Source organism: Syngnathus typhle, linkage group LG3 (genome assembly GCF_033458585.1).
Source record: "Syngnathus typhle isolate RoL2023-S1 ecotype Sweden linkage group LG3, RoL_Styp_1.0, whole genome shotgun sequence".
Classification (NCBI taxonomy): Eukaryota; Metazoa; Chordata; class Actinopteri; order Syngnathiformes; family Syngnathidae; genus Syngnathus; species Syngnathus typhle.
Window position 1 is genome coordinate 8447676 of NC_083740.1, and position 18452 is coordinate 8466127.

At 41.9% G+C, this 18452-nt stretch overlaps 2 protein-coding genes across 2 annotated transcripts; both read right to left on the bottom strand.

The window, feature by feature from the left end:
- Positions 1-188: 188 nt before the first annotated feature.
- On the bottom strand, positions 189-3105 carry kpna7 (karyopherin alpha 7 (importin alpha 8)). Its single transcript, XM_061274936.1, has 12 exons — positions 3040-3105; positions 2813-2956; positions 2651-2736; positions 2334-2502; positions 2137-2236; positions 1885-1967; positions 1647-1733; positions 1180-1356; positions 867-1100; positions 600-782; positions 381-527; positions 189-242 (listed from the first exon to the last, which is right to left on the bottom strand). The coding sequence occupies exons 1-12, from the start codon at positions 3103-3105 to the stop codon at positions 189-191; spliced, it is 1530 nt and encodes a 509-aa protein (XP_061130920.1).
- An 8730-nt stretch (positions 3106-11835) lies between these two features.
- Positions 11836-16110, bottom strand: LOC133151634 (fibroblast growth factor 20-like). Its single transcript, XM_061274826.1, has 3 exons — positions 15447-16110; positions 14319-14422; positions 11836-12871 (listed from the first exon to the last, which is right to left on the bottom strand). The coding sequence occupies exons 1-3, from the start codon at positions 15748-15750 to the stop codon at positions 12626-12628; spliced, it is 654 nt and encodes a 217-aa protein (XP_061130810.1). The 5' UTR covers positions 15751-16110; the 3' UTR covers positions 11836-12625.
- Positions 16111-18452: the final 2342 nt, after the last annotated feature.

Sequence of the window (18452 nt, forward strand, 5' to 3'; positions counted from 1 at the left end):
TTAAACTATTACAGTTTAAATTGCAAATTGCATAAGTTATTTTCAACTCCAAGTTACCAGACTACATTGGGCACTTAGCGTTTGTGGCACATGACATCAGAAATAGACATTCAGTTTGGTATGAAAATATGTTTTATTCATTTATAAGTCACAGTAGTCTAAAACGTTTTGAGAGTGTCAGGGAGTTTCTAGAACACAGAATCTCCTGTCTTTGGGACATCAACCAGACTCTCCATCTCAGCCTGTTAAAGAGAAAAGCAAGGTAAAACAAGTGCAGCTGTAAATTTCATGACATAAACTAAGGCAGTCTTTTCTATCTGTCCATCACCAAGAATTATGCTAAACATTCATTAATACATCCACACTATTCATTGACTTACATCCACAAAGTACTTCTCAATGATTTTGTGCGCTGCCTTGTACACATGCTCGTTTTCATGGTTCTGGAGACTTTCAATGTGATCCAGTCCTCCCACCTCTTCAACCAGCACGCTGAGTTTCTCCACCTCACCAATCTTCTCTGCAGCCTTAACAGTAATTAACAGAACACGTCAGACTCCAAGTGATCATACCAAGTCACATGTAGCAATACGTCTCACCATAAAAATGTTGTTGATGCTATCCAATATGACTAGAACGATTTTGGCATCTTTAACTTGCAGAAGCTTGATTATTGCTTCCAGCGCCCCACTATGCACCACCTCTACTACCTGCTCCACAGTGCCCCCACTGGTCAGGTTTGTCACTGCCCACACAGCCTCCCTTTGAGTCTTGAAATCTCCCTTTAGGAAACAAAACATGACTTAGCTGCCAATTTATGACCTTAAATTGTTTGAAATGCAGATTGTGACATTTGTATCACTTACATTTTTAAGTTTTTCCACCAAAAGAGGGAGAAGACCACATGTGAGGATCTGTTGGATTTGCTGACATGGTCCGGCTGCAATGTTTGACAAGGCCCATGTCGCTTCTTTTTGTATATTGGCCTTTGGGTGATTCATGAGGCACGGAAGTATGCCAAGAAGACCAGCATCAATCGCCGCCTGCGTCTGCAGATCTGAGCCACTCACTATGTTTCCGATGGCACGAAGGGCAGGGGTCTCAAATATAACAGGTTGAAAAGGACAAAGGTTAGCCAAACTATTAACGATTAGACCAAACTGTGACAAGTTTATTTACCACGACAGTCAGCTCAGTGTGGCTTAGGAGCTCCACTAACCGAGGGACAATACCCGTTTTGACCACAATAGCAATACGATCATTGGTACCGTCCGTCAGGTAGGAGATTGCCCAGCATCCATCTGACAAGATGTCCTTGTCACTAAGATGGAGAAACTGGATCAATGCAGGAAGCACCTGCAGGAGTTAAACAGTTTTATCCTCACATTGACAACTTCTCATTTTAAGACAATCAGTCCATGCATTAGTTTACTTTTGTGTAACTGCTGAGCACTGATTTGTAGTTTTTGAAATCCACACGTACAAATAGTTTAACGTTAACTGATAATGTATCAGTGTGTATTAGGTTTAAAAAAAAAAATGCAAAATTGAAAGGAAGGTCCAAGATATGTGATCTTGCCACATAATTGAGACCGTATTTCCTAGTACATTTCAGAAAGCTTTACACAAACGCAACGTCGACTTACCTGTTGGACCGCAGACAAGGGTGGAAATGGGTTTTTATTTCTGCACAAGTTTGACAAAGTCCATGTAAGGTTGCGTAGATACCCAACCTGAAAGGAATGAGAATTAGATTTTCAAATTGCTACAATTTAGATGCTAAGAATAGTTTGAGGCCAAGCTCTTTCCCAGTTTACTACAGGAACACCTGATTCCCAGAAATGGTAAAGAACTATGTACAAGCTAACAGCAGCAGCGACTTACAGGAGTTTCTGGGGAGACCCGTGCCAATAAGGCAGGGATCACATTGCATTCAATGAGGACATCTCTGTAAGTTGGACCATCACCTGCAAGTTATGTAGAAAGGAAAAACAGCAGCATTGAAAACATTCTTCTTGGTACATGGAAAGCCTAATCATCTAGAGTGTTAAACTTGTAAAATCACAAACTACACTTCTGTTCAAATTCTCGTTAGACTACATGTAGATTTATGTGACAGTAAATTCAGCACATCACCTGCAATGTTACCAAGGGCCCATACCGCTTGCTCGCTGATGTGCAAATGTGGGGAGGCCAACAGAGAAATGAAGCTGGGTACAGCACCATGTTTTACCACCTGTGTACCGAAATAGATCATTTTAGCCCCTGTTCTTTAAAAAAAAAGTTACATTTATGCCATTTTTTTCCTACTGGTGCTGCTGCAGTACTTTCACCTGCTTTGTTTGCCAAGACGTTCCAGAGGCGACATTGGTCAGCGCCCATGCGGCTTCAAACTGCAGACTGGGCTCGTCCTCCATACCCAGGAAGAGCACAAAGCGGGCTAAGAGCCCAGCATCTATGACCTCCTTCAGGCGAGGTTTCAACTCTTGGGAAAGTAGCTTTCTGCTCAGGAGCATATTAAAAATGTTATCGCTTTTAAAACGGATAAAATGCATATTGCCTAAAAACGGTGCTCATAGCAGTTTTTAGCAGCTTCTCTGCTTGATGCTTTAGGAGAATAGCATATTCCCCATGAAAAGGTGTTGCTCACCTGGCAGCCTGGCAGCCCCGAATTTGATCTTCCCTGCAGTCAGAGTTGACATCTTTCAGGATTTCCTCAAAGCTGTAAGTGCAAACCTGCAAGAAAGTGTTCAGATCAGCAGCATGAGGCCAACCCCGGCCTTTCCGAACCGTCATGTGCTCACCAGCTGACCTGGTCATCGGAGACGTATGTAGGAGAAAGCGTATCCTCGCTGGGCAGGGAAGACAGCGTGATGCTTCTTCTCTTCATAAAGCTCTCATCCTTTTGAGCTTTGCGCAACTGCACGTGCTCCGTCATCCTCTTTTCCCGGAGTTTCTGCACACAAACAAACAACGGGACAGGTTAGTTTTTCTTATCGCTTGACGCTTATCTCACACCCATGAGCGATTCAAACTTACGGCCGGATCCTTGCCCCTGTTCTTGAATTTATTGATGCGGTCGGCAGGTGTATTCCTGGGAGTCATACCGGACGCCATAACTGCAGGATGAGCTCGTTTGACGTGTTTCGAACGATCAATAGTGAGTCACTTGACAGCAGTGGGCACATTTTTAAGTCGGACAACGGCGGCTGGTGTACCCAATCAACTAATTTACGTGGTGCCCCATTGGCTGCGTGCAGTAAGCGATTGTAAGAGTCACATGAAATTGACTCCCTGGAGCTTGTTCGTTACCTATATGTGCAAAAGTCAATTCTATACATTGCATACGTGTCGGACTTTCACTTGATTACCTACAGTAATCATGTAACCATGGTTACTGTTTGTCTCGTGAGATGCCACATCCGGACGAGAGGTGGCAACATAACACAACCAACTTGCTGTCACCCTTACGAATCAATTTCATCCCTTTAGAGTCGAGTTTACATCAGTCATATATTCCATGCACACATCCTGCAAATAATAGGCATGCGCTGAGTTGCGAGTGAAGTTTAAAGTATACGAAGTGGTTCCGAAAATGGATGGATGGATGGATGGATGGATGGATGGATGGATGGATGGATGGATGGATGCATGGATGGATGGATGGATGGATGGATGGACTTTGTCAATAGGCACAGTAGTGTAAGTCGTTTTTTGTACGCTGTAAATAAAAAGTGCGCAAAAGTTAGATGTTGCTTTAAGAAATACTCAAGCACCTAAAGAAATTGAGATGTTTATGGAAACACATTAGAAAATGACTTAACTGTGCAAAGCTTTTCTTTTCTAATTGTCTTTATCAATTTCACTTTTGTTTCTTTTTCTGAAATGAATTGTAGAAAGGGTGTGTTTTCTGTAAAAGTTCAAAAAAAATTCCACGCTTGCTTTTCAGGTCCAGCCTTTTTAAACATTTGCCTCTGCCGTCGTTTCACTTTCATTCACCATAGATGCAATCTACACTATTAATATTTCATGCTACCTTCCTGTCAATAATCGGGACAGAACACACTACAGGGCCAATCCATCAAACTGACCCTGTGTGTGTTCACTTGGTCACATTCACACACAAAAACACACACATAGGTGATATTGATGGCATGCCAGATCACAAGAGCACAGATTTCCATTGACAAGTATATGATGATTGATGATGCCAGTAACCTGTCACGTCTCGTCCCCGGTTGCTTTATTATGTCTATAAGTTACCATGGTTTCTGTTGGCGTTGCCCCTCCCTTCCTGTTTCTGCCCACGATCAGCGTGATCACCTGCCTCTTGTTACCTGTCTTGTATTTAAGTCCTGTCTGCCCCTCACTCCCGTCGGATCGTTGATGTCGTCTCATGTCTTCTTGTTTCTTGGTTCTTGTCTTTGTCAGTTTCTCTTTTGGTGAGCCAGTTTGTCGGTCGGTCATGTTGTTGTTTTGTTAAGTCGTTATGTTAGTTTGTCTGTCTGTTCCCCTTATCCTCTCTTCTAACTACCTTTTCCCTCAATAAACCCTGGTCCAAGCTGCATTTGGTTGCCCTGCTCCATTCCGATCCCTGACATAACCTGCTGTCAATGCTGGTCACTTAGTTTCAAAGTGTATGTGTGTTCTTGGTAGTGATCCAATTTTCACATACTTACAAATGTCCCTGAAAACTAAACAGGAAGGAGAATTATACTGCCATCTTAACGCCCCAGATGTATATTGCAGAGGCGTTACTTACTGCTGTTTGTGAATGTAGTAAAAGGGCATGAACAGGTTTCCTTTCATTGTCCTTCAAGCTGCCAAGTCAAACTATCATCAGCATGCAAGTGGAAGGCTTGTTATTCTGCACGTGGGCTTTCAAAGCAACTTGGCTCTTTCGGCACATTGGTGACGTGCAGTAAAAAGTGAGAGGCAACAATGTAGCGGGCTTTAGTTCTGGTGTTTATTTTTTGCAAACAAGAAGGTTGGTTGGATTTGACACCGTTTACGGGTGCTGATCAGCAAACTTGGCGAAAAGAATCAATTCCACTGGAAGAAAATATAGAAGGCCCTATTTTTGTGCCCAGTGCAAGTCTAGCGCCATGTGCAGTCTAACTGTGCACATGGGTGGAGTTTTCTGTCTTTTTGAGGTTTTCACAGAGTTAGAATGGAGCACTTGCGCCGTTGTGGGAGTGAACACAGCCAACTGACCTCCTGGCCAATGAAAGGGGCACATTCCCTTTAAAATAAGCGCAGGAGAGACACCATTGACATCGCAGAAGCAGAAATTGACTCTGCAGTCCATGCAGAAGATCGAAGCATGCAAAGCACGTTTATAAGGAATTGCGAACAGCTTTCGGATGATGTTAAGTAAAAGGAAATGTCCTTGGTCCGCCGAAATCAAAGCAACGGAGAGGTCAATAAAGGTCGGGGGCGGGCTTCAAAGGTGAATGTGGCGTTCCAATAGAAATAGTGCTGACAAAGGGAACACCAGACAGTGATGGCTTCCATAGACAGAAAGAAAATACACATAACATACACATGGTGGGGGGGAGGGCTGATGACAACAATAAGATCCTTCATTCCTGTTGCAAGTCCATGTGTAAAGCAGGCAGGTGGTTTGCAGGCAAGAGGGGGACTCGGGGTCTTTAAGGGTGACTTGGAGGGTGGAGTGATTGTTTGTTGGGGTGCTAGCATGTATCAGGTGTATGATGTGGTGAGAGACCAAATGGGCATCCACCTGCTGGGAAAAAAAAAAAAACAGACGACGGTAATACTAGAAGGTCTTGACAGCTTAGAGATGAGGGAAAGATGGTTTGGGGGGGGGGAATGCAAAAATGGTGAGTCAATGAGCTGAATACATAGTCCTGTTTTTACGGGAGGCTATAATCCAAATACTTTGACATCCTCCATGATGAAAAAGTAGCATGCTTGCTTACCAACGTTGAGAAATCAACACACAAATATTTTTTCCCCCTAGATCCCAGTTCCCTCGTAGACATCAATGGAGAAGCTCCTCTCTTAGCCATTAGTAGCTTCAAATTACAAGAGGGAACAAAACTGCAAAGCACTAATGTGATGATGTGTGCTGTGATTGAAGAATACATTTTGTTTGGTTATTTACAATTGTTTTATCTTCATAAATATAGTATGTACGGCACTTTTTTGCAGCTGTGACTGTTGGGGTAGCACAATAACAATTGAGTTTCTTTCCGATTCTTCGGGAGTTATAACAACATTGACTGGTGGAAGGAAGATCGACGAGGAGATTGCAAGTGCTGAGGATAGAATGGCAAAGTATAGACATCAAAGTGTTGTGCAAGAGAAAAACAGCTGGTCAGTGTGTGTGTGTGTGTGTTTGCGTGTGCTATGCATAAACACACCTTCAAAGATGTTCGTAATGTGGAAGCCCACCTGACTTCAAGCATCAGTGTGGGAACACTACTACACACGTACCGCATAGAGCAACTGATCTTGTCTCGGTGCTTCCAAGCCGTATGCAAAACACACCTGTCACTGTGTCTTTGCGGTTTGTGCGTGCGAGTATACGTGTGTGCGAGAATGTGTACACACGGCGATAAATCACAGGTTGTGTGGATGTTCCTGTCCAAACATGTGCTGGCTCCGTGCTCCACAGCTGGGCCACCTCAGCGTGGATTCAGCCTCTGAGATGAAGGATCAAAATAAGAGTAAAAAAAAACAGGTGGATTTGATGCAAACAGGAGATGCTTGGTTGTCATGTTGTCAAAGGAATTTGCAAAATATAGTTCCCAAATGGTCTTGTATTCATTCCTACACTTGGCACCTGGCTCTTCTAATGTTCTCTTTTACATATCTTTTGCATGATGTGATAAGTTATGGTTTCAGTAGAGAGTATGCCAGATGCTGTACCTCACTGAACTTGGAAAGAAAAACTAAGTCGTAGGATCAAAAATATTTCACAAATCTGTAGAAAAATCCAGGAGTGTTTTAGTGGACTTGCTTATGAAAACCAATACATTTATTTTTATGATATAATCACGAATTAAGGGTATTTACATGCCATTTGCATTTCTTACTCAATGTTTCATTCCGATCACTGTTGATGCCATTTCAAATAGGTATTCCCAAGTGCTCGTTTTTTTTGCTAAAAATTGTGTAGAGTAGAATTATGTATGTCATATCAATGACAGAACACTATTGCAACTTCTGATTTTAATTTGCCTGCATTGCACCTCTAATCTTTCGGGGATTGCCACAACACAAACAGAAAATGCAGAATTTAATCTCAAACACAGGGACACTATTTTCACTACGACCGTCAAGTAAAAAAAAATCTGGATGCTCCAATTTCCATAACATTAACAACAATGAACCTATAAATTCCGATCTTCATTTTCCAACGGACAATATATTAAAACTACAAAATACGAATAATAATAAACGTTTTATTTCTGTAATGTATTCAAGTACCCAATATTCCCCATGCAAATATTGCCATTCTTATTTTCTGGCCCATTCAATTCAGAGTACGAGGCTTCAGCTGTCACACTGACATAATAATGTCCATAAAATTTAATAAAGACAAAAGCTGGTCCAAGTCCGTCTTTTTATTTTATTCTTCATTTTTTGTCACAAACGTTTCTCCGCCAGGCACAATAACCACCCTTATTTTGTTATCATTATTGGTACCCTTATTTATTACCTGTTGCACCTGTATACTTTTATTTTTATTTTAATAAAGCATGGTGGAATGAACCACCATGCTTTATTCAAACCTCCATTTTGCACAACTGCGCTCTACTATTTGTTGTGTTATCTTAAGAAAACCATTTCAACGGTCACGAATTAACATCATTCAGTAGAAAATGGTCCAAAGGATCTCAGTCAAATCACAGCGGGGGACCTGAGTCAGCAAACCCTGTTAGTATTGATCCCCAAAGGGAAATAATCAATTCAACTCCGATTGAATTCACATCAAGTCAAGGAAAACGGCATTTCGACAACAGCAGACGCGTTCTTCTCCTTTGCCATTTGGCATGTTGGAGAGACATTTGTCATGTCAAGACCTTCAGGGGAATTCCTGATGAATATTCAATAAAACCCTATTCTTTCCTTCTCCCCTGCTAATTCCACTGCAGCGCAGCTCTCATGTTTGTTCTTGTTGCGCATCAGTAAACGGGCTGGCGCAGTGCAGTCACCTGAGGTTTCACTGGGTGTTTATGATGACTGCTCGAGCTCCACCATATGGATTGTGCAGGCACACAGATGACAACGGAATGCTGTTCCATTGATCCGTTAATCCAGTGATATGTGGAAGTGCAATGCTTTTATTCGGTTGAAAAATCATTACACCTCCCACAAGATAAAGACACGAGGCAGAGCGGTGAGGAAATTACTGTGGTGAAAATTGTCCTGCACAAATCTTTAACCCCCCCCCAACATACAAACTCATGCAGACACAGCAGAGAGGAGTGTTTTGCAGTCTTTGCTTGAGGTCGATATAGCTTGGCGGGTGATCTATTGACAGAGTGGGAGCGTGCGAGAGAAGAGTTCAATACACTTCAATTTAGCTTCACTTGCTTTAATTACTTCCACCCAGGGAGAGAGAGACAGAGAGTGAAGAGAGAGAGAGGGAGAGAAAGAATGTGTGCCAAGTGACAATAAAACGAGTGCCATTAATAAAATAAGGATCCGTTGAGTGTTTAAGAGCATCCAAAAGACGTTTAGACCTCTCTTCACTGACTTAGACATTTACAATATTTATTTAACACATACTCAACATTATTGACACCGCCCCCACCCATCTAATGGAAATTACATTTACCTACAAAATGGGCTAACTTTTAATAGCTGACGGCTTGATGAAGACGTTCATCAACTAGTGACTGGCGGTAATGTTATTTGAGTTATTCAAAATGTTCTCGCCTTGTTGATTTATTGCAAACATTCATTAGTTTTTCATGCACATAAATGTACATTCAAAACAAATGAACCTTTTTTCAGAAAATCCAGAAATGCCCAACTTAAGGAACATTCAGTTTTAAAAGTTGCATAGAACTGATCCATAATGTTTATATTTTTGGATTTTGGAATTCTTTGATAGCGTTCAAATATATATGAGATGTGTCTAAAGGTGTGAGCACTGCCACTCTTGGGTCTCTCAGGGGTCATGAGAGGTGGAATCATTTGTTAGTCAAAAGCTGTATATCTGTTGTGAGCGTTGGGCAAGAGATTTGTTTTGTCTGAATTCACCACAGCTGAGTCACTCGCACCATTAATCTCACGCACAGAGAGGCGATGAATGACAGCGCGTGTGATGTTGCATGTGTGCGCACGTGTGTTGTCGACCGCAGGAAGATGGCCTGTGTGGGCACTGCTTTCTGGAGCTACCTACCAGCAGGGATCACCTCCACACCTGCCTGCCTTTTGACAAAAACAAAACCCCTCAGCCATCTCAGGCACAGTGTGGTAGTGGCAACTTGCCTTACAGTTTTTCCATTCTTGAAGCAAACTAGGCAGGTTTGTGTTTAGATTTGGTCAACATATAATCTGCTACCTATTTTAAATGTCCTGTGTCCAGCACCGCGTACAGTGAGCCTACAAGAATATGACATTGCTCAGGTATGGAAAAGAAGCCAAAAACTGGACTACATTGTTTGTTCCAGCCCGATCCTAACTAAGTGAAAATCTGTGATAGAGGACACATATGATGGAAAACCCCACAGAGAAAAAAAAATCCGATAAGAGGCGGGGCACGACACGCTCACACACATGCATGTGCGCACACACCCACACAAGCCCTCACACATCAGTCAGACATGCCTCTGGTCAGGAGAACCCCTGGCTCACCTTCACACAGATTCATAGATCACATACACTCTGAATCACACACACACACATTTCAAAGGAAGATTGCACTATGACAGGCTGCAACACTTGGAACCCACATGCAGCGTTACCGTTGGTAACTCTGCCTCTCACGAAGCCACTTTTTGCTTACAAACCTTCAAGCTATTCCTTCCTCGCTCTATCTGTCCTGGTTTAAACAGCAACACACGCATGCTGGTACTCAGGTTTCTTTCTGAGGTGCTCTCACCACACACTGTGAACCCCTATGAGGGGATTATATCCAATCTGTTTTTTCTTAACTAGACACAATGCTGCTTCTAAAGGTTGCTTTTCCATCAAAGGTTGTTCTTCATTCCTTTTAGAGGAAATCTGATTCAAAAGGCCGAGATAGTTGTGGTGAAAGACCAAATTAGAGCGCGCCTGTCACGAATTTCAAGATGATACCTTTTCCAACATCAGTTTTTCACATCCTCATCCTTTTTGAGTAATATTTAAAACATTCCATATCTCTGAACACATTATACATTGTGATATGCAAAATCGTAGGTCAGCGAAGTCAATTGGTACATATTCTTGTCAACATCTTTCTTAACCCTTTGAAAATTACAATCCTCTAACAAAGCAAGAACCTTACTCACATATTATCAAGACACATGATTAACCAAGAAGGCTCAGATGAGGAGATATTTACTTCTAATGGATCAGAATGGTCAGAATTATGAAATAAAGTGGGCAGCATGGTGCCTTGTGGTTACACGTGTGCCTCTTCTTGGGCCTTGCTGTGTGGAGTTTGCAAGTTCTCACTTGTGTGGGTTATCTCTGCATGGGTACTCCAACTTCCTCCCACATTCCAAAAACATGCATTTTAGGTTCACTGAACACTAAATTGTCCAGAGGTGTAGATGTGAGCTGAAATAACTTGTTTGTCGAGATGTGGCTCACAATTTGTCTTCCAGGTTGTACCCTGCTTCTGAGCTCCGGCAACACTATTGAGGACACACGCTCTACAAAATGGTTTGATGGATGGATCCTGGTTGATGGTTCAGATCATGAAATTCCTCATTAGGAGGTGGTAGAGTTCAAAATCAGTTGAAACACTTTTTGTGAGTCAGAGAAGAAAAACTTTTCATTCGACATTGAAGATATTTTTGAACAACTTTGTGACGTTACTGACACAATCCCTCTTGAGAATGTCTGTGCTCGCTCTGCTGGGTTGTTTCAAGAAAAGAGAATGACTCACCTATCGGTAGGCAGGTGAAGAGAGGAATAAAGGAATGATGAGGGAGACGATCAAAGCGTGCTGCACAGCATCCGGCCTGCCAGTCACTTGTTAATTGTGGTGAATGTCAGTGGAAGTGCAAAGTGTCTCTTCACACTGATGACTTCATGTTCTGTTTTTCCTTTTCTCCTCGATACGTCTATCATCGTCTGCTTGGCTTCACCGAACCAAATGTCCTGACACCTGCCAACGTTGTTTTTTTTATTTTATTGTTCCCACCTGACATCATTCTTGAAGAGGAACTTGACTACAAATGAAATAACAATCCCTTTTATCGGAGTGTTTTTGTCACCAGATAGTATTCAATTGTGTCTACTGTTGCAACCAAATAATAAAAAAAGAAAACCGCAACATGGCTACGATTTTATTGAAGCTCCTTTTTCTAGTGACCTTTATTAAGGCGACCACATAGTAAATGAATTGTCATTGTCAGTTTGACAATAATGTTTTAGTCATGAAAACCATGTTCGTCTGTTACACTTTAGTTTAATGTTTAATTTAATTGTTGTTTTGGGGATAGAAGCAAATGTACTAAATTTAAATTTTTTGCAGGACAAATATTTAATTTTACTAAACTTTCCGATACATCATTTTCATTGCAGAACTATACATTTAGAATATGCAGAAATGACACACACATTGAAACAGCAGAAAAAGATGATCTTTTTTTATTTTGTCATACCTGTAAAAATATATTCTTAAAATAAATAAATATAGGAAATAAATATATTGTTTGTCCCAAGATTTAGAGCCTCATAAATAAGAATACAATCTGTCTACAGGTCTGTGAATTCCTTATGTCCATTCTGTGCTCGTCGTTTGACTGCAAGCAGCGAGGAGAACAGTACAATTTCTTCACTGGGTCGTAGTATGAGAGTTTGGAGCAGAACACAGCCACCACAAAGAAGTCATTCTCATTTTCAGTGCATCAGCAAACAGGACCTTTCAAATTGCTGCAGCTCCATTCTACAGCACAAACATGGCTGATTTCCAGTGCATAAAACGATCCTTTTCTGTAAACCAGCCATTTTGAAAAGTGGGCCATACATTTTTTTGGACGTGGTTTACTTAGCAGCCTTTGTAATGTTTAGCATGAAAAAAAAAAAGGATCCTGCAATGAAAGAGAAAAGCAGCAGAAAAAAAAGAACTGCTTGTTTAATCTCAACTCGCCTTCATTCACTTAAACATGCAGATTTGGACAAGCAGGTAGCATGGAGACTTAGGGGAAATCCATCTTGGCTGCTGACGCCACTGCATATGCCAATAACAAGATAATATATGTGTGTTTTTGTTGCATTATCCCAGACGTTCCCTGCTGCTTACTCTGTCAAAGTCCCTTGAAAAACTGTTCAGAGAGGGTCGCTATCCTTCCAACATACCAGCAATCGAGAGTCTGGATCTGGTGCATTTGGTTCGATTCCTTTTGAATCGAACATTCCCCGCAACTGGGGTGAAGTATTAAATGCACATGATCACTTTTGAGTTCGGTTTCTGGCACACATTTGTTAGGCCTCAACTCTGTCCAAGTATATCCCGATACAATTCTGGTACTCTGTCTGGATCTACAGGTCTCGGTAAGAAGTGTGTGAATCTCTGATGTCGCCTCGATCTTGTTCCGTCTCGCGCTGTACCGTCTTTGTTCAAAGCGACAAAGTAAAATGCTCCTTTTTCTCCATGTCGGTAGATGTTGGATGAGTAGGTGTTGTACCAGTTCTCCTCAAATTGCTCCCGAAAAACACTTTCTGCTGATATCTTCTGCTGCAAAACAAAACAAAAAATAAGGTCAGCAGGCTAGAATGTAAGTTGGTAAATGGGCAGTCAATGAGATCGCTGAAGTGCCTCACTCCTGGATAGCTGACTCACCTCGAAAGGCACAAAATTTAAGCCATAAAAATGAAAAGTAAAAAATACTTTCTTAAGATGTATATCTGTTTTTAGATGAGCGCAATAAATTACGAACTATGAAGTGAGCCACAGCCTCCCAGTAGGCCCAGTATGTTACTGGGGCCCAGCCAGTAGATGGTGAGAGCTGGGGACCAGCTGGTCTTGCTGGTTTCACCAGATATCAGCGGGGCAACAATGCCATGTTGGCCTTGCTGGGTGACTTTGGCTCACTTGGTAAAGCAGGTAGGACTAAGGGGTCATGTTTTTAAATCTTGGCTGTTTTCTTTTGCTGCTGTTTCAAGGGACTAGTGTGTGCGTTTTTATGCAGGTCTTCCTGGTGTCACAAGCTGCTGTCACCAGCAAGACCAGCAGCAGAAAACAAAACAAAACAGCCTGTTTTTGATCACAGGGTAATCCACTCTAACAACTGAACCAAAACTATCTAGAGAAATGCTGTTGATGGCCTGTTGGTAGCTGGTGGCAGCAGCGAGACTGCAGGCGGTCACCAGCTATCACCTGCACCTGTGTTTTTTTGCTTTTTTTCTTCAATTTGAGCGGCCCCTTGCCATTATTGTGAACCTTCCCTATCCAATATGGCCACCATATGGAATGACACTTTGCAGGTTTTCTACAACGTCTCTACTTTTGTCTTGATGTGAAACTCAGAGAAGCTGTTCAAGTGGCTTCACTGATATCCAGAGGAGAACCCGGTCCGCTTGGATAAGAACAGGTATGGTGGATTTATGGACTTAATCATAGGTTCCTCAACAAAATTACAGACGGGCTTAAGTGAAGACTACACTTGTCGTTCTTGTCAGCTCTCTTAAAAAATGCATTGGTTGGGAATTGTGTATCGTTAATAAGTGACTATCTTCTAGGGGTTTATCAGTGAAGGGTGATGATTTTGCAGCTGAAGTAAATTTGTGTTTACTTTTTCCAAAAATTAAAATGCCTTTCTCAATTTGAATGTCATGAAACAATTTCATTGACGCACAAGTCATCTTTATAAATTCAGCATTGCACAACAAAGCTTTGATAAAGCTGTAAATAGATGTGAAAAGCCAATAATTAAAATACCAGTAGCATATCCTTAAATAAATAATTAAAATGTTATCTTCTAATTAAAATATACAATATTTTTCTTGATGTAAAGCACAGGAGGTGCAGTTTTATTCACTCTTGTTGCAAGTTGTGCAAAAAGATTACTGCTACTCCAATTAGTAATAATAAAAAATATTGTATAGTACGTTTACTCAGTGTAAATGAGTTAACACTCAGGATTTAATCCTTAGAAACTTATCCTAAAATGCAACATACTCACCGATCCATACAGTTCCCCTTTGCTGTTCATGGAGAGATATAGGCCACTGTCCACACCTCTGACGCTCACCAGCCCCACAGCCAAACTGATAAACTCCAAAATACCTGCACACACATTACAATACATGAAAACACAGACCTCTACAACAGGAAAAATCTACCAACATACTCTCTAAGCTAAGTTTCAGTTAATTTAATATGAAGTCAAGTTCGAGTTAAGTCTGGAATGCCCTCTGGCATGAAGTCACATTTAGAACTCAGGAGGAATTAATCAAGTGCCAGAAGAGTTACTACCTCAGAGCTGCAAAATAAATCTTTACGCGGCCTACTTTGATGTTTATGATAAAGCTTTTGATCATCTTTATAAGCCAGGACATAATAAAAAACTTTCAATCTATGAGTAAACAAAACACCCCTCTGTACATTCTCAGCATACTAAATACATTTCGTATCAACATACTTGAGCCTATTATTCAGCCTTGTGATATAAAAGGACTCCTATGGAAGCCCATTACTGACACAGTGGTAAAACCTAATATAAGTATTTCAATATGCATAAAAAATGGATGGATGGTTGCATTGGTGTGGAACTGCACTGCATGCGACACTGAAGAGGAAAAAATAATTAATAAAGAGAAAATTTGGTTTCACTACCCAGTCATGATGCAGTGCAGTTCTACACCAACACAAGCGTGATGAATAGCAAATTGTTAAAGGCTTTGTTGTCGTTCAAAATTAAATAGCTTTATGTTGCTCGTTATCAAAAGAGCCTAGATGAAGTTATCCCAAGTTGCAGGTGATGCATTATAACCAGTGCGAAAATCAATCGCTCCCATCAATCGTGATAATATGCAGCCAAACAAACGGTGATACTTGTGGGATGGCAGTAGCTGATAGTTGTAAGGAACTGGAGAGTGAATGTCTCGCTTGATGACGGAATAAAAAAAATGGCAACTAAATTGTTGTAGAGATGTTAATCTGCTATTGTCATTGTGCCCTTGAGCCAGGCACTATATCCCCCCCATCTTATTCTGTGTGGTGCGCAAAAACACTGTGAAAGTTCAATTTTGTTCCGAGATATTACCATTATATAATAAATTAAAAATAAAGACAATAATGCATTCCGAACCGAATCTGCTGTGGTCCTCTCTGGTGCCCCTCACGGTACCATCGGGGTGTATCTCCAGGTGGAAGCCGGTTCTGCAGTAGAGCTGTCGCCGCCTCAGAATCCCCTTAAGGTGGCTGAGGTCCGCTAAGCTCCGGGAAAGGCGTTCCGAGGACATCAGGTGCCCTTGCTGCTCTTGCTGCATGAGTCCGCTCACCGCGTTGTATTCCATCGCGCCCGCCGGGGTGAGAAGGAAATGAGCGCCACCCGCGGAACCAAAGCTGTCCAGAAACCCGTTGAAGATCCCAACCTCAGCTGCTGCCCCCATCACAGTGCGAACGAACCGATCCGGTTTACAAGACCCAAAGTCGAGATCCGTTCAAAAAGTAAAAGTTGCAGCGCAGTTAATCAGCACCTCGTGAAGCGGATGTATACAGACATCCCGCTTTGCACAACCGTATGCGCTGCAGATTATCAGCGCATCATCATCATCACCATCGGCAGTGCACTGCCTCTCCTCAGGATACTCCTCTTTGCTCCGATGCACGTTGGAGGGTTTGCTCTCTCTCTCTTTCACTTCCTCCTCCTTAATTCACTTCTTACTTTTTATGGATGCGCAGTCTCCTGCCCTATCCAGCGAGAGAATTGAAAGCACAAGAGGCAGCAGTAGCTATATAATGCACTCAGGGTAGACACTCGCCCGGGGTGATCTTTTATGGAAATGAGCCCCGATCTCCTCCTTTATGGTGCAATTCTGCACTGCCCCTAAAAGACAGCCCATTCACCCGTCCCATTCATGCACTTCTGATGCGCACTTTCACGTTCTTGTGACGTTTTCCGTGGACTTCAGAACCAACACGACTTTATGGTTTTTACTAGGGGGGTAATTGTTATCACCGGCATGGCGGAGGTTCCTTGTTGCACCTATAAGAGGTGTTGTGCACTTCTGCGAGTGCAGCGACCTCGGTGTGAAGAATAAACATTGTGAGAAAGTGTGCATGTGTGAAAGAGCATGAAATGAAGTGATTTTGCGGTTATCCAAAACGATTTACGCTCCATGCACGCCCCGGCCCATATCGAAATGGCTCAGGTGCAGCGACGAGGAAAAGGAAAGCCCCTGTTTGCGTAATTTTCGCAGACGGCTGCTGATTTATTGCCCCTGCGTTTTATGTAAGCCAGCGGCACATTTACAAGGACCATACAGGCGCAAACTCACACACACACACACAGCGGCTCGTACACCTGTGCAAACGACATCACTTGACTGTCAATCCCGTCACTGATCTTTCCAGGGATCTGTTCAAAGAAGAGCTCATACATCCTTAATTGTGGTCTTATAGGGTGATTCAAAGACGTAACAGCTTCAAAGTGGTGAAGATCTTGTAAGAGGATCAGGTGAAAACAAGCTAGAGTGGGGAAATACCTGTTTGAACTGCAGACCTCCAAAATACCCCAACAGATGACACTTGAATTAGTAATGCATGAGTTCTTTCTTTATATATACTAGCTTACTGCTCTGTCAAAAAATAGGTTTGGATGGGTAAACCTATAGGGGTGATTGTTGAACTCCACAGCCAGGGCTTGTCTAGTAATACACATACAGCAACAAAAAAACACAAATGTATGTATTAATCATTCCAAATGCTGGACAATAGCAAATTTGAAAATAGTCTAACCCACAGGTGTCAAACTCAAGGCCTGGGGGCCAGATACGGCCCGCCACATCGTTTTATGTGGCCCGCGAAGACATATTTGCATCAAATTCATGTCATTACTAAAATTGCAAATTGTCTTCACTTTTAAAAATCTTCTTTTTAAACAATAAGTTTTAACTGGTCTGATTTGAAAGTTTGTTTTGTAGCTTTCATTGTATATAATATTTATTTATCATTTATTTGGGTTGACAGTCATAATGGCCCTCCGCAGGAAACTATGACTACAATGCGGCCCACGACAAAAATGAATTTGACACCCTTGGTCTAACAGAAAGGAAGGAAATAAATGTACCATTACAAAACAATTGACAGCTGCACAACAATAAAGCAGAGCTTCACTATCCATTCATTCACAACTCTATTGAAATCTTAAGAGACCACTGAGGGCAGACCTTGCAAACCTACTTTGTAAGTAGTTTTATCTCAACCAGAAGCCCAAGTTCTAGCGATGTTACATTGATTTTGTTGGCCATACACACACATGCAGCTGCCCCCCTCCCAAGGGAGTTGCATTGATGAATGACTTGAAGGTGAGGTAGCGCGGGCTTTGTGTTTGTGTGTGTGTCCATATTTGTGTGCCTCTGTGATAACTAAATAGATCATTTTTGTACTTTCGTCTCTATCTTTCAAAAGACAAAACGCAGGGGCATTGTGGGACAACGTTGGTATTCGGTTTAAGCTGCATATGCGCATGTTTGACTATGTTTAAATTTAAAATACCAAGTACCATGTATGCTGTGCATCTTACCGCTTGCCTTCCCCTGATTCATTAGTATTTATGACCAGAAAATAACTTTACCCCCCAAAGGATCGATCAGCGTCGCCCCCAGGCTGATCCGATCCTGATATATTAGATATTGATCTGTTCACAATGAAGACGTCAAACTACAACAGCACATTTCCACATGAGGTGCAAAGTGAAGTATTCCCATGGTCACGTGACTCTATCCCAGATGATTTCTTTGTTTACGTACTGCTTCCTTAATGGGATGGGGCAAAGTGAAGGCGACCATGCAGGAACTATTTCTGTATGTAGGAGGTGCATGAAGGAGGCCCTCAGGGTACCAGCCCCCCTTTCCTCCTAACCTGCAACCTCCTACACAAAGACATTACTGATCTGGATAAGGTAATAACTAAATAGCCTAAAGGTGAATGCTGTACACAGATTGGTATAGCTGAACTCCAGTGGATGGAGGATTTTGTCATAATATCTACAATATAAAGTTAATATGTTTTCTTAATATGCACAAGACGTGATATTCATACCCCAACCCCAGCATTACTTTTCTTTATCGCTTTTAAGGGTCACTGGGTT